Source organism: Myxocyprinus asiaticus, chromosome 45, assembly GCF_019703515.2.
Source record: "Myxocyprinus asiaticus isolate MX2 ecotype Aquarium Trade chromosome 45, UBuf_Myxa_2, whole genome shotgun sequence".
In the NCBI taxonomy this organism is placed as follows: Eukaryota; Metazoa; Chordata; class Actinopteri; order Cypriniformes; family Catostomidae; genus Myxocyprinus; species Myxocyprinus asiaticus.
The window spans coordinates 11,422,818-11,444,123 of record NC_059388.1 but is presented as its reverse complement, the minus strand read 5'-3'; the positions used below and the strand labels follow the sequence as shown (position 1 = coordinate 11,444,123).

At 39.2% G+C, this 21,306-nt stretch overlaps 1 protein-coding gene across 2 annotated transcripts in view; it reads right to left on the bottom strand.

Moving 5' to 3' along the window:
- Positions 1 to 4,317: 4,317 nt before the first annotated feature.
- Positions 4,318 to 21,306, bottom strand: part of LOC127435429 (protein lin-7 homolog A-like) — a 66,261-nt gene continuing 49,272 nt past the window's right edge. Inside the window, exons 4-6 of one of the 2 annotated variants that reach the window (XM_051688924.1) lie at positions 15,898 to 16,107; positions 13,659 to 13,874; positions 4,318 to 5,938 (exon numbers count right to left, since the gene is read on the bottom strand). In XM_051688924.1, coding sequence (XP_051544884.1) covers positions 13,659 to 13,874; positions 15,898 to 16,107 — 426 coding nt within the window. In that variant the 3' untranslated portion in view covers positions 4,318 to 5,938. The remainder of the gene's footprint in view (positions 5,939 to 13,658; positions 13,875 to 15,897; positions 16,108 to 21,306) is intronic. The other variant, XM_051688923.1, reaches the window with a different exon arrangement.

The following is a 21,306-nucleotide window of genomic DNA, read 5'->3' as shown; positions in this document are numbered from 1 at the left end:
CTGCGTGCGTAGTAGCAGGTGCACCGGTATGCATGTAGCCTCCCCCAAAGCCCCAAAAGACGTTGTATAGTTCCCCACATCCCTGGGGGGCGGGGGGGGGGGGGGTGAAGAGAAGTATCTAGTATGGAAGCAGGCCACGGCAGCAGCCACCTGGCTGTGAGCGGCGTCCCGAACCCAGGAACCAATCATCTAGCCGCGGGGGCTCAGGGGAGGGTGGAAGGTTCCACTCCAACCCGACACACGCGGCAGCCCGGGCAAGCATGGTGGTCATCCACCATCAGCCTCAGACTGGGCGGGCTGACCCGAAGGTGGCAGCCCAGTCGAGTCCTCGATGTCTGACATCACCAGTACACTCTCCAATGCAGCGATCTAGCACTCATCCTGCTCCGGAGCTCCGAAAGGGACACTAAGTTGGCCCTGGGGTGAGCTGGTCTCCTCTCAGAACTCGCCGGGGCAAACGAGCCTGCTGGGGAATGGGAGGTCCGCGGGGATTTACCCGGCGGAGCTGCGCCCATTGAAGCCCCCAAATCACCTCCAGCGCCAGCCAGGCCAGCCTCATACCCGGAGGTAAAATGCGAGGTGCGGGGGGCGGCTAGAGTGGCTTTCCCCCAAAGAAGGAAAGCCATGACCGCAACATTGCCATGGTCATATTCTCGCAATGAGAACATGAACCATCCACGAACGATGCCTCAGTGTGATCGCTGCCCAGCCACATGAGGCAGCACCCGTGGCTGTCCAGGAATCACACAAAGACGGAAAGGCATCTTTATAAAGACGTGCCTTTAAAAAGACAATCAACGTCAATGTGTGTGCTCTAATAGAGAAAATATACTCTTTAGCAGGAATATACACTCTTTTAGCGCTGTCGAAGCGCCCAGGGGCGAAATCTACACTTGTCATGCAGAAGGAGAGAAAGCCGCTGGAAATGTGCCGTATATCCAACAGCATATGCTTCTTAAGAGGTGGATGGAACAGCAGTAGTATTCAGCTCGCTGATAGTACAACCGCTCGGCTCCGAAGAAAAAATCTGAATGAGTGGTTGCGAGCCAGTTCCTTTTATAACCGTATGTCCGGGGGAGTGGCATGTAAATTCCACTCGCCAATTCTCATTGGCCTTTTCTCAAAGATCTGAGGTGTTTGGGGCTCCCAAGGGTGACCCCTAGTGTCACTACATCGACACAACATCGAGTGAGTGACAGAAGGGGAACTACCAATTTTCATAATCGATTAGTCGGTCAGTTGTTTATAGGCCTAATAATCTTATTGCACAAAACTATCAAAGTAAGAAATAAGAAAGGCTCCAATACAGAGTGGCACAAACGTGCTTATGCACAACCTGAATGCAGAATGATGCACTTCAAAGTTCTTCAAGGCGATCCTCGCTGCATATTCAAAAGCGCAGAACTACAAGATAATATTGAAGGTACATATCTAGGTCATGACATCAAGCAGTTTAAACCTTTTTTACTTTAACTATTTATTTAAGCAGTGTCAGACAGAATCGAAGAAAGACTTTAATCTCTCCACAACACTTCACAAATCCGGGAACATTACTCACAGCAGAGGATTTAAAATCTGACAGCGATCGTCTTGAAATGTATTGTTGATGCTGTGCTTTTCTGTAAAAACAGTGCATAAAAAGAATAAACCTGAAGCATTAAAGAGACAAAACTTCTTGCAGAGGGTTTTAATGTGCTGACTGTTATTCACTGTAAAGCACAGCAAGCTATCATCATGCAAAAACCCTCTCTAAGAAGTAGGGATGAGCATTTTGAGTTATTTTGTAGTCGAGTACTCAAACATGTAAAAAAAAAAAAAAAAAGTTATCGATTACTTGAAGATTGAACATAAATTCCAAATTTCAACTTTTGAACCCGTTTTTCTAATGAAAAAAAAATGAGCACCATGCATAAACAACAAGATCTAGATTAAAAAATGAACAAAACAAAACAAAAACATATTTGCACTCACACATAGTAACATACTTTCCAAGTCTTCTAAAGCAATACAATCACTTTAAATCATTACTGAAATTTCATTTTGGGAGAACTAATGGCAAGATTTAGGTAAGTGAAGCAGTTTCAATGTTGCCCATGGCAGGCAAAAGTACAAAGAGAAATCAAATTGCAATATTCAAGTAGTGTTTTTACTAGTCAAATATTTAAAGCTGAACGAATACTCGATTAATCGATTACTTGTGCACATCCCTACTAAGAAGTTGCGTCTCTTAATTCATTTTTGAGAATTTTGTCTCCCATTAAAACCACCACCACTACAAATATTAATGTTAGAAGTCAACCCCACTAATTCAATAGTCAGTTGTTAGACGACTAGTCGATTAGTCGACCATCTTGGCACATCCCTGTTTTAAATCACAATGCATTCTGAAGTTCTAGCAGATCCCTGCATTAGTTTCACTGTCGGGTTCATCTATGCTAATGTGACAAGGTTACTTGGGTTATTTATCAGTTCATTAGATGCCTGGTAAGTGTAAAAGAACTGCAATGCACAAACGGCAGCCAGCGAGAAGTGGCCTCTGTTAAACATATCAAATTGCCCTGTCTTTGAATAAAACGGAATATTTTCCCCTCTTCTCTTACTTTTGCACTAGTTTTCAGATACATTTACATTTAGGGGAGCAGAACTCACTACTACGATACTAGTGTTGTGATTAGTTTGCTAAGTGTGTTGCTATGCAGTTGCTACTTGTTAGGGTGATCTGGTTAATTGGAGGTGGTTGCTTACTGGCCCAAGTAAAAAGAGCCCAATTCACTATAATATTCTGGTCCTTGTATTTGGCTCAGGTCCCTTCTTCAATGCAAGTCTGAGAGATTTTCTCACATGTTTTATGGAAAAATCATACACTGATGAGCCAAACAATTATGACCACCTGCCAAATATGCTGTTGTTCCTCCGTGTGCTGCCAAAACAGACCAAAATGTCTTGTAGAGCCCGCCGAGGCACCTAAAGGTGTCTTGTGGTATCTGGCACCAAGGCATTAGCAGAAGATCCTTCAAGACCTGTAAATTGCGATGTGGAGCCGCCATGGATCAGACTTATTGGTACAGCACATCCCACAGACGCTCAATTGGATTGATATCTGGGGAATTTGGAGGCCAGGGCAACATCTTGAACTCTTAGTCATGTTCCTCAAACCATTCCCAAACAATGCATGCAGTGTGGCAGGGAGTATTATCCTGCTGAAAAAGGCCACAGCCATCAGGGAATACCATTGCCATGATGGGGTGTACCTGGTCTGCAATGATGTTTAGGTAGGTGGCACGTGTCAAATTAACTTCCACATGAATAGCCGGACCCAGGGTTTTCTAGAGCAGAACATTGCCCAGAGCATCACACTCCATCCACCGGCTTGTTGTCTTCCCACAGTGCATCCTGGTGCAATCACTTCCCCAGGTAAATGCCGCATATGTACACCGTCCATGTGATGTAAAAGAAAACAGAACTCATCAGACCAGATGACCTTCTTCCACTGCTCCAAGGTCCAGTTCTGATGCTCGCGTGCCCATTGTAGGCGCATTCGGCATTGGACGGGGGTCATCATGGGCAATCTGACTGGTCTGCGGCTATGCACTGTGTGTTGTGACACATTCCTCCCGTAACCATCACTGAATTTTTCTGTGACTTGTGCCACAGTAGACATTCTGTCGGTTTGTTGCCCTTGAACACCCTGTCACCTGTTTGTGGTTTGTCTTTCCTCGGACCACTGTCGGTAGGTTCTCACCACTGCTGACCGGGAGAACACCACAAGCCTTGCCATTTCAGAGATGCTCTGACCCAGTCGTCTGGCCATAACAAGTTGGCTCTTGTCAAAGTCGCTCAGGTTTTTACTTCTGCCCATTTCTCCTGCATTCAACACGTTGACTACGAGAACTGATTGTTCGCTTACCATCTAATCTACCCAGACCTTGTTACCTGTGAGTGGTCATAATGTTTTGGCTCATCGGTGTAAGTCTGATTGCTTAGAAATGTAACACCACACTTCTCCTCGACAACTCACATGATTGTAGGTGTGAGTCTGTAGCACAAGCGGTACTGGACTAGTTACACTCCCAAGTTTTTACTACGGGTTAGTGTTTTTTTTCCTTCTTCTTTTTGAACATGAGTGACAGTATGCTACTTAGGAAGCAATAGCCTTGGAAGCACCTCTAACAATGCAAAATTTAAATGCATGAGTACAGGGTGGTCCATTAGCCCAATGTTTATGATTAAATCAATAATTGTAATTACTTTTTAGCAAAGGTCAGGCATGGACAGATCCAGTTTAGAAGGTGAAGAATCTAAGAAGAATCAAATCACTGCACACACGCACATTTATTTATTTATACAAATATAATATGTATAACAATTGCATATTACTTGGTAGTTTTCCCCCACTGTATAATAAGATAAGCTTGTATTAATGCAAATCATTAATACGAAAGTCTGTAAGTAAACATATTAAAGGGAAAAGAATCCATTGAAATTAATGAAACAATTGAGAATCAAGGAACAACTCACTTTCACAGCTTTGCGTGGTTTTGTCTATTAGGATGACATGTTTAAAGTTTACCCAGTCTGAGCTTACTCAAAAACCAACCAACATAGGAACTAACTGACGTATCTACCAAAGTCCAACGCAGGAAAAAACCATCAACTGAAATTACAATAACACAGATCCGATATTACCGTTAATTACTGGTGGTCAACTAATTGCGATTTACAGTTTGCTTCTAAACAGTACAACTACAGCACTGCAATGGATAGACATTTTGCGTGCATTTGCGAGCTTATTTTGAGGGAATGAGGCTGAAATACCATTAAAATGTTATTTTTATGAAATGAAGAGAATAATGCAGTAGAGTAATGCTTGCTTCATAAATTGATTGTCAAAACAGGACAATGTAACAATGTTTCCAGTGAATGAGGTGGTCGTTTAAGTTAAATATAATGCCGTAAAGTATAACACAGAACAGCACATTTAATAATCTTTTAAACCTTTAAAATAAACTTGAAAATAGAACTTTAAAATAATAAAATACAATGTTATGATTTACCTTCATTTGTTGATCATGGATCAGTCTTTGACATTCTGTTTGTCCTCGTATATAGAAAATTATCGTATAATATCGACTTAAATTGAATATTTCTGAATTAGATTTTAATTTCAGTAGTGACATCACAACCGTAAAACTGCACTGAAACAGTCATCAATGAATGATCTAAATTGTTCCATCCATGGCACTGTCTATACAGTGATCTTACAAGAACTTTCTGTGCAAATGATATTCATAATGAAGTCCGACTTACGTCACATGGTGCATAAGATGTATATTCCATCATAAAATTCTTCTTCTACACCTTAAGCAGATTTTTTTTTTACCCATAATTTGACAATAGAATGACAAAACAAGTGTGTTATTGCTAAATCTACTTTCTTTACAAAATATTCCTTGCTACAGTATGGTATAAATTACCTCAGAGTTATCCAGTCAAGGACATAAAAGAGCTTTCTATTCATAGACACGAGCACCAAAAGAATCCTTTGAAAGGTTACTGTACAAAGCGGTGGAAATGAAAATATAACAAAAATAAAAACAAAATCAACTGCATTAGAATTAAATGTCGAGTAAACACATTTTCACAAAACTACAAGTGGGACTCAACTTGCGACTGGATTCAGACAACTGAAATAAGAACAATAACTGTAAAACCATGTACTCCGTGCACGCCGTCCTCTCTGCCATCATGTCAATTTTTCCAAGCACCAATTTGGGACACCGATCATGGAGTTTTCAACCTTTTTGAGTAGGTAGTACACTGAAAGAGGATAGTCTTTACTGGTCCTCTTCCGATCTCTTGGACCTCCTTACATCACTGTGATTGTGATTTCGAGCAGCTCCCACTCAGTGTCCTCTACTTCTTCTTCTTTTGGAACAATCTGTGAAAGACCAAAAGGACAGAAGCTGAGAGACAGGTTTAATGGGACCATCAAAATGTTTGCTTGTATGTCTGGGCTTTTTAACTTATACGTTTGACTTTATTAGATTGGATATTAAGGGCAGTGAGGGTAAGTCGTAAGATAAGTCATAAGATTTCATTTTGGTTAACACTGAATGCAATTTTAGGTCTGTTTGCGCTTGTAAACGTGCTAGATTTTGATTAACCAACTGCCTCAGGGACTGTTCACACCGAACGCGTTTTTGTGTCCGTTCGTGTATGTTTTAAATAGTTTTTTTAAACCTGTTAGATGGAATGCGTCTTACTGATTCTCAGTGTCTCGAGCAGGAGCGCTGCATTTTTTAGACACTGTGTCAGGTTAAAAAGAACTTCAACTATTAAAACTTGTCTCCAGACACCTGCGTTCTGTTATATTTGTTGCGCTGCGTCTTAGGTTTTTTTAGCGCAAGAACTCCCTTAGTCTGAACGGCTCCTGCAATGGTATGGAATTCACTAGGTTTTGGAATGGAGTTAAAAGAATATTCTGGATTCAATACAAGTTAAGCTCAATCGACAGCATTTGTGGGAAAATGTGGATTACCACAAAAATTATAATTTCGACGAAAAAGCAAAAATCGAGATTACAGTGAGGCACTTACAATGGAAGTGAATTGGGCCAATTTTTGGAGGGTTAAAAGGCAGAAATTGAAGCTTATAATTTTATAAAAACACCTGCATTAATTGTTCTGTTAAAACTTGTGTATTATTTGAGCTGTAAATCATTGCTTTTACAGTCGTTTTAAGGTTTATAGCATTATGTCATCGTGGCAACGAAGTTGTAACATTGGATGTAACTTTACACAGAAAAGGTTAGTAAGTGATTTTATCACACTAAGATCATTTTATAACCCATATTGTTTACATCTTGTGGCTATACTTTTTTTTAATACAGTGAGTTTATGGGGATGGGGCGTGGTCGTGTGTTTGTCTGCGGGAGAGAGAGTGATAAGGCTCGTCACCTGGGTTGTAATTATGTCTAACAGCTGTCTCTTGTTATAGTGATGGCGGAGGGAGACTTAAAGGCCACCAGCTCACCAGAGAAGAGGAGAGAGAGAGAGAGAGTATGAGCTTGATGTTCACTAATGATCTGACTGTCTGTTCCAGAAGAAGAATATTTTGTTATCTGATTGAGTGTAAAGACTGAACCTGAGGCGACAGGAAATAAAAACCTTGCCCGCACTGCTTCGTTGCCTCCTGTCTCCTCCATTGCCCAAAAGAAGTTGTTACATTGGTGCCGAAACCCGGGAAGGAGGAGAGAGTCCTTGCCACTGCCATCCGCCCAAAGGAGCAGCCGCGGCCGTCTGCAGGGGAGGAGGGGCTCACTGCCGGCCGCCTGGAGCGGTGGAGTCGCTGCCAGGAGCAGAGGGGCTTGCTAGAATGTGGAGGGGCGTTCCATCCGGCAGGGGTCCGCCCGGGGAGGAGCGGCTGTCGTCCGCCAGAGGGTGGAGGAGTGGTCGAGGACCAGGCAATGGCATGTCGGAACCGGCGAGCAATTTCTCTCTGACTGTCGCTCCACCTTGCCCTTTTCCCTACCCTTGTCTCCCTCCCAGGTCTCGACAGGTGGGGCAGGCGCGGCAAGAAAGGCAACGCCTCCCCCCTCGGAAAGGGGGGGGCGGAGATGTACGTCATGCCGGGGGTTCAGAGGCCTGAGGCAAAGGAGGGAGGAGTGTGGCGAGGAGGAGGGATAATCAGTTGAAGAGAAGGATAAGGCCGAGCTGGATGCGGCAGTTCGGGAGAGAGAGAGCCACACGTAGCTGCCGTGTGTGTTTAAGTTTTCATTAAACATTATTTTGACTGTTCAGCTGGTTCCCGCCTCCTCCTTGCCCATTTTACCCTGTTACAGAGTATTTTAATGTTTACAGATTGCCACCATTCACTTCAATTGTAAGTGCCACACTGGAACCCAGATTTTTGCATTTTTTAAAGAAAAGGAGGGACGAGTCGAAATTAATTTCTGTGGTAATCAACATTATGCCACAAATGCTGTCGAATCATTTTAACTTGTTTTGAACCCGGAATATTCCTTTAATGTCATAGTTAGGTGTATCGATCATAAAGTATCAATACGTCCGATACTGATTTTATTATTACAACTGATTTTATTATTTATTTACCATGGAAATAAATGCATAGGCTTGGAAGCAGATTGTTTTTTTTGTTTTTTTTTACTTGCAAATAGATGCGAAGGATATGGACTTGTTCTTTCTTTCGTTCATCTTAACGTGCAGAGATTTTTTAAATATAATATTTAAAATGACCCATTTTATCCTGGTTGTATCATTTATTTTATGGTTGTTTTATAGTAAAATTAAATCTTTATTTGTTGGCAGGCTAAATAAAGATTACCTACAGTATTGCACTGCTTTGCACAAGCTTGGAAAAATGGCTTTTGGATGGTTTCTATTAGGGATGCCCCAGTACCATTTTTTTGAGAATGAGTACGAGTACCAATACTTTCTGACACTCACCGATACTGAGTCCAATACCTTTTGTTTTGTTTTTTTCTGAACTCCATATCAACAGATTATTTAAATTGTATCATCAAAATGGTGTTTAAATAAATCAATTAATTAAAACTTTAATCATATGAAAATATAACAATTATTATTTTTTATCAAATGAAGTGCTTTTATACAGAACCTCACAGCACAATACAAAATACAGCATTGGTTATAACATACAGTTCTATTTTGTTAAATAAAGTGCTTCACAGATGTGAGATATGGCTTAAATATAATACAATTACAATTGATTTATTATTAGTAGTAGTAGTAGTAGTGATACAGTGAATATTACATAACTTTACAATAGTAATATATATTTCTGTCATACTTTTTTCATTTAAATCAAGCTTTTATTTTGACGGGGCTTTTATTTTAAAGTGTTTCTGTGTGATGACGGCAGCTTTTCAGTCCGAAAAAGCCGGGCGCTATGTGACTCAAAGTGATTATTAAACTGCAAAAGCTTGCTATATAATTAAATAAGTATGTACTCTGTATGTGCCTCGTGCTACAAAGTATTTCCCCTATTCGCTGTCATCTGCAACAAACAAAGCGCTCGATGCTCATGGCAGTGTTTTCCCTGTATGAGCCAAGGAGGAGCTTTAAAAGATACGTGGTGCAGCCGGCGTCGGCACAACATTGTCTCCACACATTCACTGGTGCTCTGCTCACATTTGAAGCACGCTGCACATGCAAAGTAAACTATATATTTATCTCATTAAATTGCAGCTTTTGCGGTTAAATAATCTCACTAGGACATAACGTCATTAGAATTTGTGTGCTGAATGTTTATGTAATGACATTCATTCATCAGATGTTATCGGTTTTTGGTATTGGAGAATTTTTACGAGCACGAGTACCTGAGTGTGGTATTGGACAAGATTCCGATACAAGTGTCGGTATCGGGACATCCCTAGTTTCTTTTGAATATGATCTTACTTTGAAGTGGTGACTACACTGATCTTGTATTTCAGATATGTGTATGTGTGAGTGTCTACTCACATGTGTGTGTGTGTGTGTGTGTGTGTGTGTGTGTGTGTGTGTGTGTGTGTGTGTGTGTGTGTGGTTTAGTGTTGGCAGAGCTTTCTGTTCACTGTGGCTTTGCTCTTTAGTCAGCATGCCAGTCTTGATGGGGGATGATCTGAGCTCAACTCTCTCCTAGTGATCCTCTTGCCCAGACATAATGTTCTCAAAATACTTAACTCAATAGCTCACAAGCACATATGATTTTATAGCCAAGGATCTAGCCTCAATCAAGAGACTAGTGCAGAATCCCAGTGCCCCTCAAGTGATAAGTGCTCGAATGCCAGTGCCTTTCTAAGTTATCTGTAATGTATTTCCGAGTAGACATACTTTAGAGTGGGTACTGCTTATAGCTTCATTTTAATCATGGCTGGTTTCTACGGTGAGGTTACATAAATGCCAGCTATTTTGCTGCTCAGAGCTAACTGCAGCGTGAGCATCCAATGAGGTGAGAGTTGGGCGAGAGTATCATTAATTCTACGAAAAGTGCTTTGGTCTGACCGGAAAACACTGTGACTAATAGAATTCTCTGATATTCTATTGCATTTGCAAAGAGGAAGGACATTTTGGAAAATGAGAGTGCTGTTATTTCAGTGAAGTGTAATAATGGACTCGCAAAAAGCTGCGTTCTTTTTCATTTTAAAACAGAAGTGGAGGCACTACTTTTGATGCTGATAAGTGAGGTTCCTAACAAATGATTTTGAGAATATCATAAATAATACTTTGTAGAAAAAATTTTAAAATTTTCTATGCAGCCTGTATACCTATATTAATGTGTCATATCGGGTTTTTTAATGCCTTATAAAGGTATTCATAATGCCGTAATAGCAGTGGCATGTAGTGGACTTAGGAGAGCATTTTGGATAGTTTAGTCTAATTTAAGTTCCAATTGATGTTTACACAGTATCCGGGTTATAGGCATATGAAACACCATTTACCTTATACTATCAACAAGTACCAATACTATGATATTTTGGTATGTTTATATAAAATATACATACAAATATCTGGTTGTCTTTTATTTGTTCCTACTAACTGTTGTACTGTTAGTCTGCCAATTAATTTCACATCTGATAACTGAAATATATATATATTTGAGCTGCCAATCGATGAAAATTTTAATTCAAATTAATAATACGAAGTGCCGATTAATTAACCCATTAAGCTCGGATGGGCCCATGAGAAAACAAATATAATAATCAAAATATGAATAACTACAGTCTTGACCAACACAAAATATGTATAGTTTTAAAGCCTAGAAGCTGTACTTTACAATGAATGTATGCATTATGACCAAAACTGAACAAGTGCTTTAAATTTTCAGACAAATCAGAAGTGCTCCATTCTGATAATTTATTAAAAATATTGCAATGTACATATTACTGTAATCCGTAAAAACATCAAACCCATCAAATAGCCATTTAACATATGTTGCCGGAAAGCTCTCAATGAGTAGAATACAACCAGTCATTTGTTTTACTGACAAAGAAAAATATAGTGAGTAAAAGTTAAGTATATGTCTTTAACATGCATGTTTCATGTGAACAGGTGTTGCTCATATGCAGCATTTTTGCTTATAACTTCATGAAAAATAAACAGACCATAAAATATCATAAAACATACCATTATTTAGAGGAGGCGGTTATCTTTAAAACAAGCCCACACACAAAGTAATTGGATGCCTATATCATTAGATAACCCACATGAAGCACACTGTGCACACAGCATCTGGCTATCTGGCATCTTGCTTTCTGGCTACAAACACGTTAGCTTTCCTGGATCAGATGACAGAAATGCTGTAGCATCATGGAACACTAAACGAATCGGATTGGGTTCAGATTGCTCCAACCAGTGGTGATAGTCCTTCATATTTGGGCAGCGAGTCATGTGATCAATCACTCTAATTACATTTGGCGCCAAGTGCATGACACAGACTCAATGATGACTCAAATGGCACAGAATGAAACTCATTCTGTAAATCTCATTACTAAAATCATGTCTGCATGCTATGCAAACCTTAAGTCATTGTTGTGTTTGCTGGAAACTAGGATACATTTTTATTGTAATGCTATAACCTTTGATTGCTTTGTTGTATCAATAATTTTTTTTACTCATTTACAAGTGACATGATTGGGAACAAAACAAAAGCAGTTTTTTGGAGCCACCTTATTTACATCCTGAGGTATATAATGTCAAATCAGAAAAATATGAAAAAAGGTACATTTTTAGCTCAAGTTTTTGTGATTTTTCAGCAGTTTCTTAGGCTGAGAGTCTCAGAATTTATCATAATCTATATCATTAAAAAATGTATTTCTTTGAAAATGTTTCTTAAAAATTGTACCAAACACTTGACCCTCCTTGTTATTTATATATATACATATATACAATTTATATCATAAAATATATTACATCATATACAAATATTGTGGCAGCAGACAAGTAAAGCATTTAGACAATACACAAAGTGGCTTTAGAAGTTGTAATTTTGTTTGTATTATTTCCATATCTTTGAATATAACCTTATTATTGGCTTACTTCCTCCTGCTTTATTTTTAATTGTTGGCCTATGTACTCTTGCGTCAGAAGGATACTTTTGGAGCATCTTGCTTTGATTGCTATTGCTCTATCTCTCTATCCCTCAAAACACACACACGGACTAAAAGCCACAACTTTTTTGATTTCATAGAGCAGTGTTCCCACGCATCCTGGAAGACCTGGAATTTTGCAGTGCAGTTTTCCAGTTATAGAAAATGTGAAAAATACCTAAATGCCCTGGAAAATAATGATTTGTCCTGGAAAATATTTGAGTGTAATAAAACTGTTTGACTGTGTCGCAAAAAAGGTTTTTGTTACATGAACAAAAACATGGTAATGATCGGGACTCAGGATAGGTGTCAAATACACACATACGTTTCATTTTCATACACTGAGAACACTGCATCACGTGCACTCTGTGTGTGTAGTAGATGACAGAGAGCAGAGTGCTCTGAAACTTGCAGCACATACAGACTATGTTTATTTAATTAAATTTCAAATTTCGGGGTTTAATAATCACACTGGGGAGGTGAGAAACTACCATCAAAAACACACAAAAGCCTAAATAAAAGTTTGATTTAAATTAACGCGTGAAATGGAGAAAATATTTTAATACTGTATAGTAATATAATGTTTACTGTAATTAAATAATAATAACAATGTATTAAATGAATATCTCACATATGTGATGTTCTGTGTGCAGCACTTCATTTAACAAATATCTCCAGCGTTTCAAATTTTGTTGCGGATTTTGTAAAAATGTATTTGCTAAAAATAATGAAGTTATGTTAAAAGAAATACATTTAGATAATTCTATTTTATTTGAATAAAGTTTTAATGAACTAATTCAATTAAAAATCATTTTGATGATAAAATGTCATTAAACTGTCGAATACAGAAATTCAGAAAAAATAACCATCCAATAACCACAATACACACCATGACCTTGTGTGTTTTTGCTTAAATGTTATTACACCCGTTGGGCACATAAAAAGTCCAGGAAATGTCCTGGAAAACTGTGCCTTGAAAAGAGTGGGAACCCTGAGTCTTTAACTATTCATGGTTACATGTTAAATGCATATATTGTTGATTGTGTGTTAGGTATGTATTATAGGGTGTGCTACAAGGCATTTAAAATGCATTATAAAGCGTTATGCATTATAAAAACCCACAATGTCTATGACTAGTTCCATCATTCTCAAAATACAGTGAGATTAATAGACTTAAGAGGCCTGTTCAGTACTGTAATAAAACAATATTGATTTCCCAATCTAAATAGTTCTTCTCTAAGGATAAATTTTCCCTTAAAAGTCCTTTAAGTGTAATTCCTCAATGTCTGGCAAACTGCCTGATAAGTGAATCCCTCTTATTCAGCTCAACTGGTCTCAGTGATGTCATCCGCACTTCATGCCAAACTGCTTCAATTGATTCATTATGACATAACAATTTAGTATCAGACACAGTAGCTGTCTGTTCTACTGGTGACAGGCCATGCCAGTCCTCTGATCTCCCACAGGCCTCAAGAGGGATCTGGGGCAGCTTACTTGTCCATGTGCTGCCCCCTTGAGGTCCTGTTACCCTTAAAGCAATGAAAAGCCTCACCTACGACATGTGGTTCTGTTGAGAGGCCAGGTTCTGCTGCTGCTGTTGCTGTATGAGGAGCTGCTGCTGTTGGCGTCTACGGGCGGTGCGAAGCTTCTCGAACCGTGCCTCCATCTCCTCCAGGACTTTAGGGGTATAGCGAACCACCAATTTAACGCTGTCCTTAGCTGCTTTTAGCAGCTCCACAGCCTTCTCGTGGTGTTCGCCCTCCACACTCTGTGGAAAATAATGAAGACATGTCATTTCCAACATGATCTCATAAGTATTCGTCCATAAAGTGTGGTTCTATCACACGTACATTTTCGTACATTTGAAAAGACACTGAAGTGTAAAACATTGACAGCATCTGAAATGTAAACATCTTACAACTTCCTATCACATCATCAACCCATAGTTGATTTTGTTTATCATCTTATGGTGGTGGGGGTAGAAATCTTTAGGCACCTCATGATTTGATTTATATTTCGATTCTGAGAGTCACAATCTGATTCGAAAAGGATTCTTGATGCATCTCAATTTTTGCCAACAGCATAGGGGCACAGATCTTTGGTGAGTAAAGGTGAACAATTAAAGTTAGACACAAAAGAGCCATTAATTTCCTATCAGCTCAGTAAGCATAACATGTTTGGTTTAATGAGAAATTGCTTCTCAAATGCTCCATCACAGCATGCATCCTTATTACAATCTTTGATGCAAATGAAATCAAATGAAACCTTTCTGAACTCCTCTGTCTCTTCGATCAAGAAAGAAGTAGACATTTGTTTCTATAAACTCGTCACATACTGAAATGTTGGCAGACAACAGCAAAGAAACAGGCTTTAAAAGGTTTCGCACAGCACTTTATGAGAGCAAACTGCGTTTTCACAGAAAGATTTGTTCAGATTCAGTGAAAGATTAATTTGAACAACTAACAGTGCTTTGACATTTTAAACATTTACTGTATATACACTCAACTGACATCTGCTCTTTTCATTTTAAATATAGACTCTCATCTTTAGAGCTTATTCAACAAATTTCAGTACTTTAATGTCAAACTTTACCTAAAGAAAAATTCAGTGTCTATTGTCTAATGAGTCAGAGAGAGAGTAACAGTTGCAAAGATTGACTTATTAGCCTATTATACCATGATGTGATCAGCCTGTTGGAAATCTTTGTTCAATGAGATCAATGGAAAAATCCTAATCATAATAATCTGACTATCACTTCACCCCAGACTGATGCGTTTCGATTCAATGTCAGTGGGTGCTACAGCATGAAGAGGCATGTTATGTAATGGCAGCATAGATAAACTTCAGCGAAAGTATCTGTACGATAGATTTGTCAATAAAAAAAAATTCACTTTTAGAAACAGAGTTAAATAGAGGGACTATGCTACCAGAGAATCTTAAAGAGAAAAGATCCATTAATCAGATAGTCGCAGCAAACGAGCACTGTAGTGAATCTAGTCTGTCTCCCTAGACTCGTAAACTACTGTACTATTAATAACTACAAATATATTTTGAAATAATCTTAAAATATAAGGTTTCTATACTTATAATCAACAGCTTCAAATCGATCGTTTTATATTTTTCAATCTTTTTATTTGATTATGCCATCCAGAATGCTTCATGAGATTGTAGTTAATTCCCTTATTAAAGACATTAAGTACATAGTCTTTTAGTCCAATTTTCAAAAAACTTTTTTGCTTCAAATTAAAGCTTTTAATATTGCTGGTTGGTTTGGTTCATGGCTTGGAACCCTTTTCTGAATACTTTTATGAAATCCCTATGGAAAAATTTATCTGAAATACACTTCCAAAAACAAGACAACTGAAATGTGGATGGGCACTGTGATTTTTAGTCCATGTCTATATGCTTTGAGGCTTACAGTTGACAGTCAACTTTTAGCACATATGTCAATTTAAAATGTATAGGTTTCCTTTTCTGAGAAAACAGACCAAAAATATTGATGACTCATCTTGTTTGCAAGGGTGCATACAGATTTTTGCCCAATAAAATCTACTCTAGAATGAGAACGTCAATCCCCTAATTAATACCACCTTCTTCTGACTAGCAATACCAAGTACAAATCACGGTTTGTGGCTGTGTAAACTAAAGACTGCTGGCTATTTTAAAAAAGGGCGAGCTCTACAGTATTATCAACTTCCTGTTTCAATAAGAAATACATCAACATAAGAAAGAAAACTTACTGCACTTTCTTGCATTTAGCATTAGCTATGAGTTAAACAATGTCTACTTACCACTCCATTGACAGACAGGAGCTGATCACCTCTCTTTAGGCCACCGTGCCTCTCGGCCACGCCCCCAGGGATGATGCGGGAGATGTAGATTGGAGAGTTCTGCTCTTTACCGCCCATCACATTGAAGCCCAGCCCCTCCTCCGTCTTGGGCAGCTCCACCACTCTCGGGTGAGAATGACCCTCACTGGCTGCAAACGCCGCCACTGTGGCCTGGCAGGGACAGTTGAAGGTATCAGTGAGCGTGATTGTGGGACATGAGGGCGTGACACTAAGAAATTGTGATGGACTGATATGATGACCAGGCCCATTAATATGACGACATTTGGCCTTTTTAGATTATCAGAATCGTTACAAAATCTATGCTAGAATAAATGTTCATCTAATTTCAGCCTTTGTGAATGCATCTAATCTGCTATCATTAAGCTGTATTATAGATAGACTTCACTGACTTCATACATCCACTTTAAATGACCTTGGCACCATTGTAAACCCAAACTGGTTGAGCAACTGAGAAACAATCTCCAATTCATTCAAGATAGGAATTCATGTGTTATATGTTTTTTGTAAAAGATCCAATTAACTGACTGGCATGAGCCCCTTTTACTTGAATAACCTTTAAGTGGATTGATATTCAAGGACTGTTAGGCTCTAAAGCCCTCTATACACATCAGTCCTCTAACATGACATTCTTTTTTTTATCACCTTTTCTCCCCAATTTGGAATGCCCAATTCCCACTGCTTAGTAGGTCCTCGTGGTGGCATGGTTGCTCACCACAATCTGGGTGGCAGAGGACAAGTCTCAGTTGCCTCCGCTTCTGAGACAATCAATCCGTGTATCTTATCACATGGCTCGTTGTGCATGACAACGCGTAGACTCCCAGCATGTGGAGGCTCATTCTACTCTCCACGCACAACTTACCACATGCCCCACTGAGAGCGAGAACCACCAATCGCGCCCACGAGGAGTTTACCCCATGTGACTCTACCCTCCCTAGCAACCGGGCCAATTTGGTTGCTTAGGAGATCTGGCAGGAGTCACTCAGCACACCCTGGATTTGAACTCATGACTCCAGGGGTGGTAGTCAGTGTCAGTACTCGCTAAGCTACCCAGGCCCCCAAACTCTAACATGACATTTTTGATCATAAAAGCCAAATTAAGGATCTACTGACTTATAAAGGCTTTACTTCTATCTTGACTCATTGAAAGTATGGCCTAGTAAAATTCTAGCTTTCTAATGGGCCTGAATATTGTGTTGACAGTCCTAGTGATATACTGTACACCTACAGAAAAGTGGATGTGGAAATACTTGAATAAATATCTATGAATAAACATTTCTATAACTAGCAAAAGCAAGAAAATATTTCTGTGATTCTGGATGTTTTTAGCAGCCTGTCAAAATATCTTCACAGGCATGTTTGTGGTGTGAATTCAACGAAAAGAGAAACTGCAACCGATATCCAGCCTGTCTGAATTCCTGTGATTACAGGGCCTGTTATCCAAGGCAATCAACAGCAGACAGTGAAGAAAGACAAAAGCACTTCCCGCTGATCCAGACTGAATCTACAGGTGCAGCACAGTGGGACTCCCCTCATTACACACAGGAAAACAACAAGAGGCTTTTTCAGAGACTTTGTAGGCGGCATATTCCCAAAAGGCAAACCATGCAGTTTTCTGATCTCTGGAACTGAAATAACATCATCTTCTCTGTCTGAGTGTTCAGTAAACCCCAAGAAATGCTGTTTGAAAGTTCTCTGCATGTAAGTCTGTCTCTCCTCACTTCCTATATACTTTTTAGGGAAAGAAGACAAGGAAACATATTGCAAGAATTTTTGAAGTCACAACATTTTCATTTGCTTGGCTGAGATTTGTCGATGGTCCCACTAAATGTCTCCTGTGCCAGCCTGTACTAGAACTTACACGAATACTAATTTTTACTACTCCACTAGTCAGTGTTTACCTAAGTCAACATATGGCGTACAGCATCAGCAGACTTTGCTTGTTCCAGGTATGTCCTTTTCAGGCAAGTCCTTTGCTTTCCTGTTTCTGATGTTTCTTGGGAACTTGCTTATAGTTTATATGGGGAACAGCATCCAAAATACAACATATGCCAGATTGTATCTGCGTTATTCTGAGCTAATCTTGAGGCTCTTAATGTATGGCCTATTCAAGCTCTTCTTTTTCTACATTAAAATTCTACATTACTTGTCCTACACATTAGCTCTTAAAAAATTCCATACACTTTCAAAAGAATCTTAAATGGTATTACATTTTGGCTTTTAACATTTACATCAGAGATGCATTTGGAATGCACTTGGCGTATGGATGATGAAATGTATCTCAAACTGCCGAAGCTCCATGGCAACTGCTGCAAGGTATCCCATAGGATGACTGGGGCTTTTAGAGCTGTTCTCCATCCTGTTTATGTGCTATAGATTGAAAACTCTCCCTATGGCACCCACACGAGCTGCTCATGCCATGATAATTGCCCCTATTGCTGGTGTTTTGCATTCCATATGCTTTCAAACCTGTAGCAACTTGTCAAAGTGACCAAGCAGGGCGCTTTGAGGCACTCTAAGGCTTTTGTAATTTACATCTATATTAGAACTGTAATTTATATGTTAATTCTACTCACCTTAGGAGACTTGCTAATGTAGCATACTAATTAAACAAGGTATAAGGGGAATTGCTATACTGTAGGTTCATATTATCAGCACCAGGTATGCTCAAACGAGGAATACAAATCGTAAAGTTATTGCTTTGTCTTTATTGTGCTGAAATTGAAAGCCCAGATGTCATTGACAAAACTGCTACAAAGTTTAAATAGTAGCAAATCCCATTAAAAATGTATTTTAAGACTGCATCAATGACGAGGACATAGATTTATTAAAATTCTGAAAGCATACACTGCACATGAATTACCATACTATCAAGACATTACAAAGAGGAAATTCATTGTAGATCATGAAACCATAATATCATAATATATCTCACCTCTTTAACTTTTGTCCTTTGCATTTATCAAAATAATAGCTTGATAAAATGTAGATGTAATCTTTCCCCCTGAGTCCCACTTATAATCTTAGTCAAGGTGTCTTGCACCAAAAACATATATACCCATTTTCCAGCTTTTCTCTTACCCTTATAATTCAACAAGAGTTTTTTTTGGCTGTTTTGCAAAGATGTTACCCCACAGCCAGGAACAGCACAACATTTGGCGAACCTCATTGGTAGTTTTATGCCATAATGGTATAACATTATTTACTTCTTCTGGTGTTCTACTCATCCTCCTTCCACTTCAGTGCGACTGGGCAAGTTGTCAACACCAGGTGTTGCTGGCATTTAAATGTGGGCAGTCATGTTCAGCTTTCTGAACATCAAACATGTCAAGATATCAAGAAAAAAGATTTTTCATGATATGAGCCCTTCAAAGCTCAAAAAACATTTGACATTTCCGCAGTGGACATGTCGAGAATAGCCTTGATAAACGCGCAAGTCCTCTGTTTTTACTTGGCTTTGCAGAGTTAATAGACTATTACCCTCAGTTCAACAACACAGTTACAACAACACCCACAAGAGCGGCCTATTGAGCTTTTTAATCTAGGTATCACTGGGTACTGCTCAGCATTCTTGGTAGCATCCAAGCATACATTGTTTCTCTCTCTGTTCATTCACCTCTTTTCTCTGTGTCTGGTGCTGTCTCTTGGCACAAGTGCTGCTGGTTTGAATGGGAGGGATTGTGGGTTGGCCTCCCTAGTGTGGCCTTTATCTGGCAGGGCAAGCGTTTGGTTGATTGGCTTATGTGCCTCTTTGTGATGGACTGAGACCAGTGCAATGTTGTGGCATGACTGAAAGTGCTGTATTGAAATTCAGCCACTAAGGCTGCTTTTACAGCCAATTCTAATTTTTTTACAGAAATGAAACAGTTGAGGTCTTGTTACATGTGTGTAAACTGCAAAAAAACTTTATGTGACCGGATTGTTTTTTTGGCATCAGATATGGGCCACTTTCAAATTTAGTTCTAAATTCAATATGTATCTGACATCTTGTCACCACTAGTATTCTGGACTTTTTGCCATTGTTACATGACAGATAGGCTCAGGTAAAGTTGCTTAATGCATGGGAATTTTAATGTGTACATCATGAAGGGAGTACATGTGTATGAGTGAGTAATAAGAGCAAAAGCAATTTAATATTTTATTTAGGGATGCACGATATATCGGTGGCTGATATATTATTGGCCTATAACCGGGAAAATCTAAATATTATCACGTTGAATCCCGATAATGGAATTACTGCCGATATTTTCGGCAATAATTTGTTACGGTTTATTTGCTTGCTGGCTGAAAATCTCTGACTGCCTGCGGCGTCTTTCCTTCAGGCAGGGACTCAAGTGTTTCAAGCGACAGTGTCTTTGTGAGTGAAAGCCAAGCTCATGTCGCTTGGTGAGGATTATTTCAACATCTCTGCACCTTGTTACATTGTTTTGGGGCTGGTTTTGGTTTTGGTTTTAACGAGTTGCCATTTCCCATATTCTGTTTGTTTCATGAGGCAATAAAAGAAAAAGCGACAAAAACATGTATGTATATTACTTGGGGGCAGTCATTTCTGCTTATTACTTATGAAATAGTGCCTGACCGATCTGTATCGGCGTATATGTTTACCGATATGAGCAGATATGAAAACTTTTTTTTTTCAGAACATATAATGCAGAACACAGTGCTTTAGAATTGGTGTCATTATGTAGTTTGTCCAGCAGAGTGCGCTCCGACTCCATTGTTTACAGAGTTGACTCTGAGCTGACGGTGGCTCTGCAGACAGGGCGGAGTTAAGCGGTGCGGAGTTGAGTGGTGTCTTCTCGGTAATTTGCTAACTAGTTTGTGAAATACATACTGGAATGTTAATAAACAATGACCCCATCATTTTCCCTTTTCAATATAACTAATATAACATTAACCCTGTCCCTGACAACCATGTCATTTATGATTATCACATATGTTTGTTGTGTTAGCCAGCTATAGTTTGTCAGTGCAGTCAGTAATGTAGCAGATTGAAAGGTAAACATCAGAGCATCTTTTTGCAGCTCAGTAGACAACAGTGCGGTGGTGGATTGTGTCTGTTGGGTGTTGATTTCATGCTACGTTGTTACCTAGTTGGTGGGACTCTGGTCCATTTTTACTCTCCGTGACAACGAGCTTATAGCTAACTAGCTAACCACGTAGCTACTTTCATACCTTGTCAGCTGAGTGGAAGCTAATGTGTAAACATGTATTCACCAAACTCTTTTGTTCAGGATTCACAGTTTGGTACCCCCTTCAACTGAACAATTCCAGTCGTTGCATTTATAAAATGTAATATTTAAAAGTCTGGTTTTCCACCGTTGAAAGTTTCCCCTGAACTTGTATAGCAGA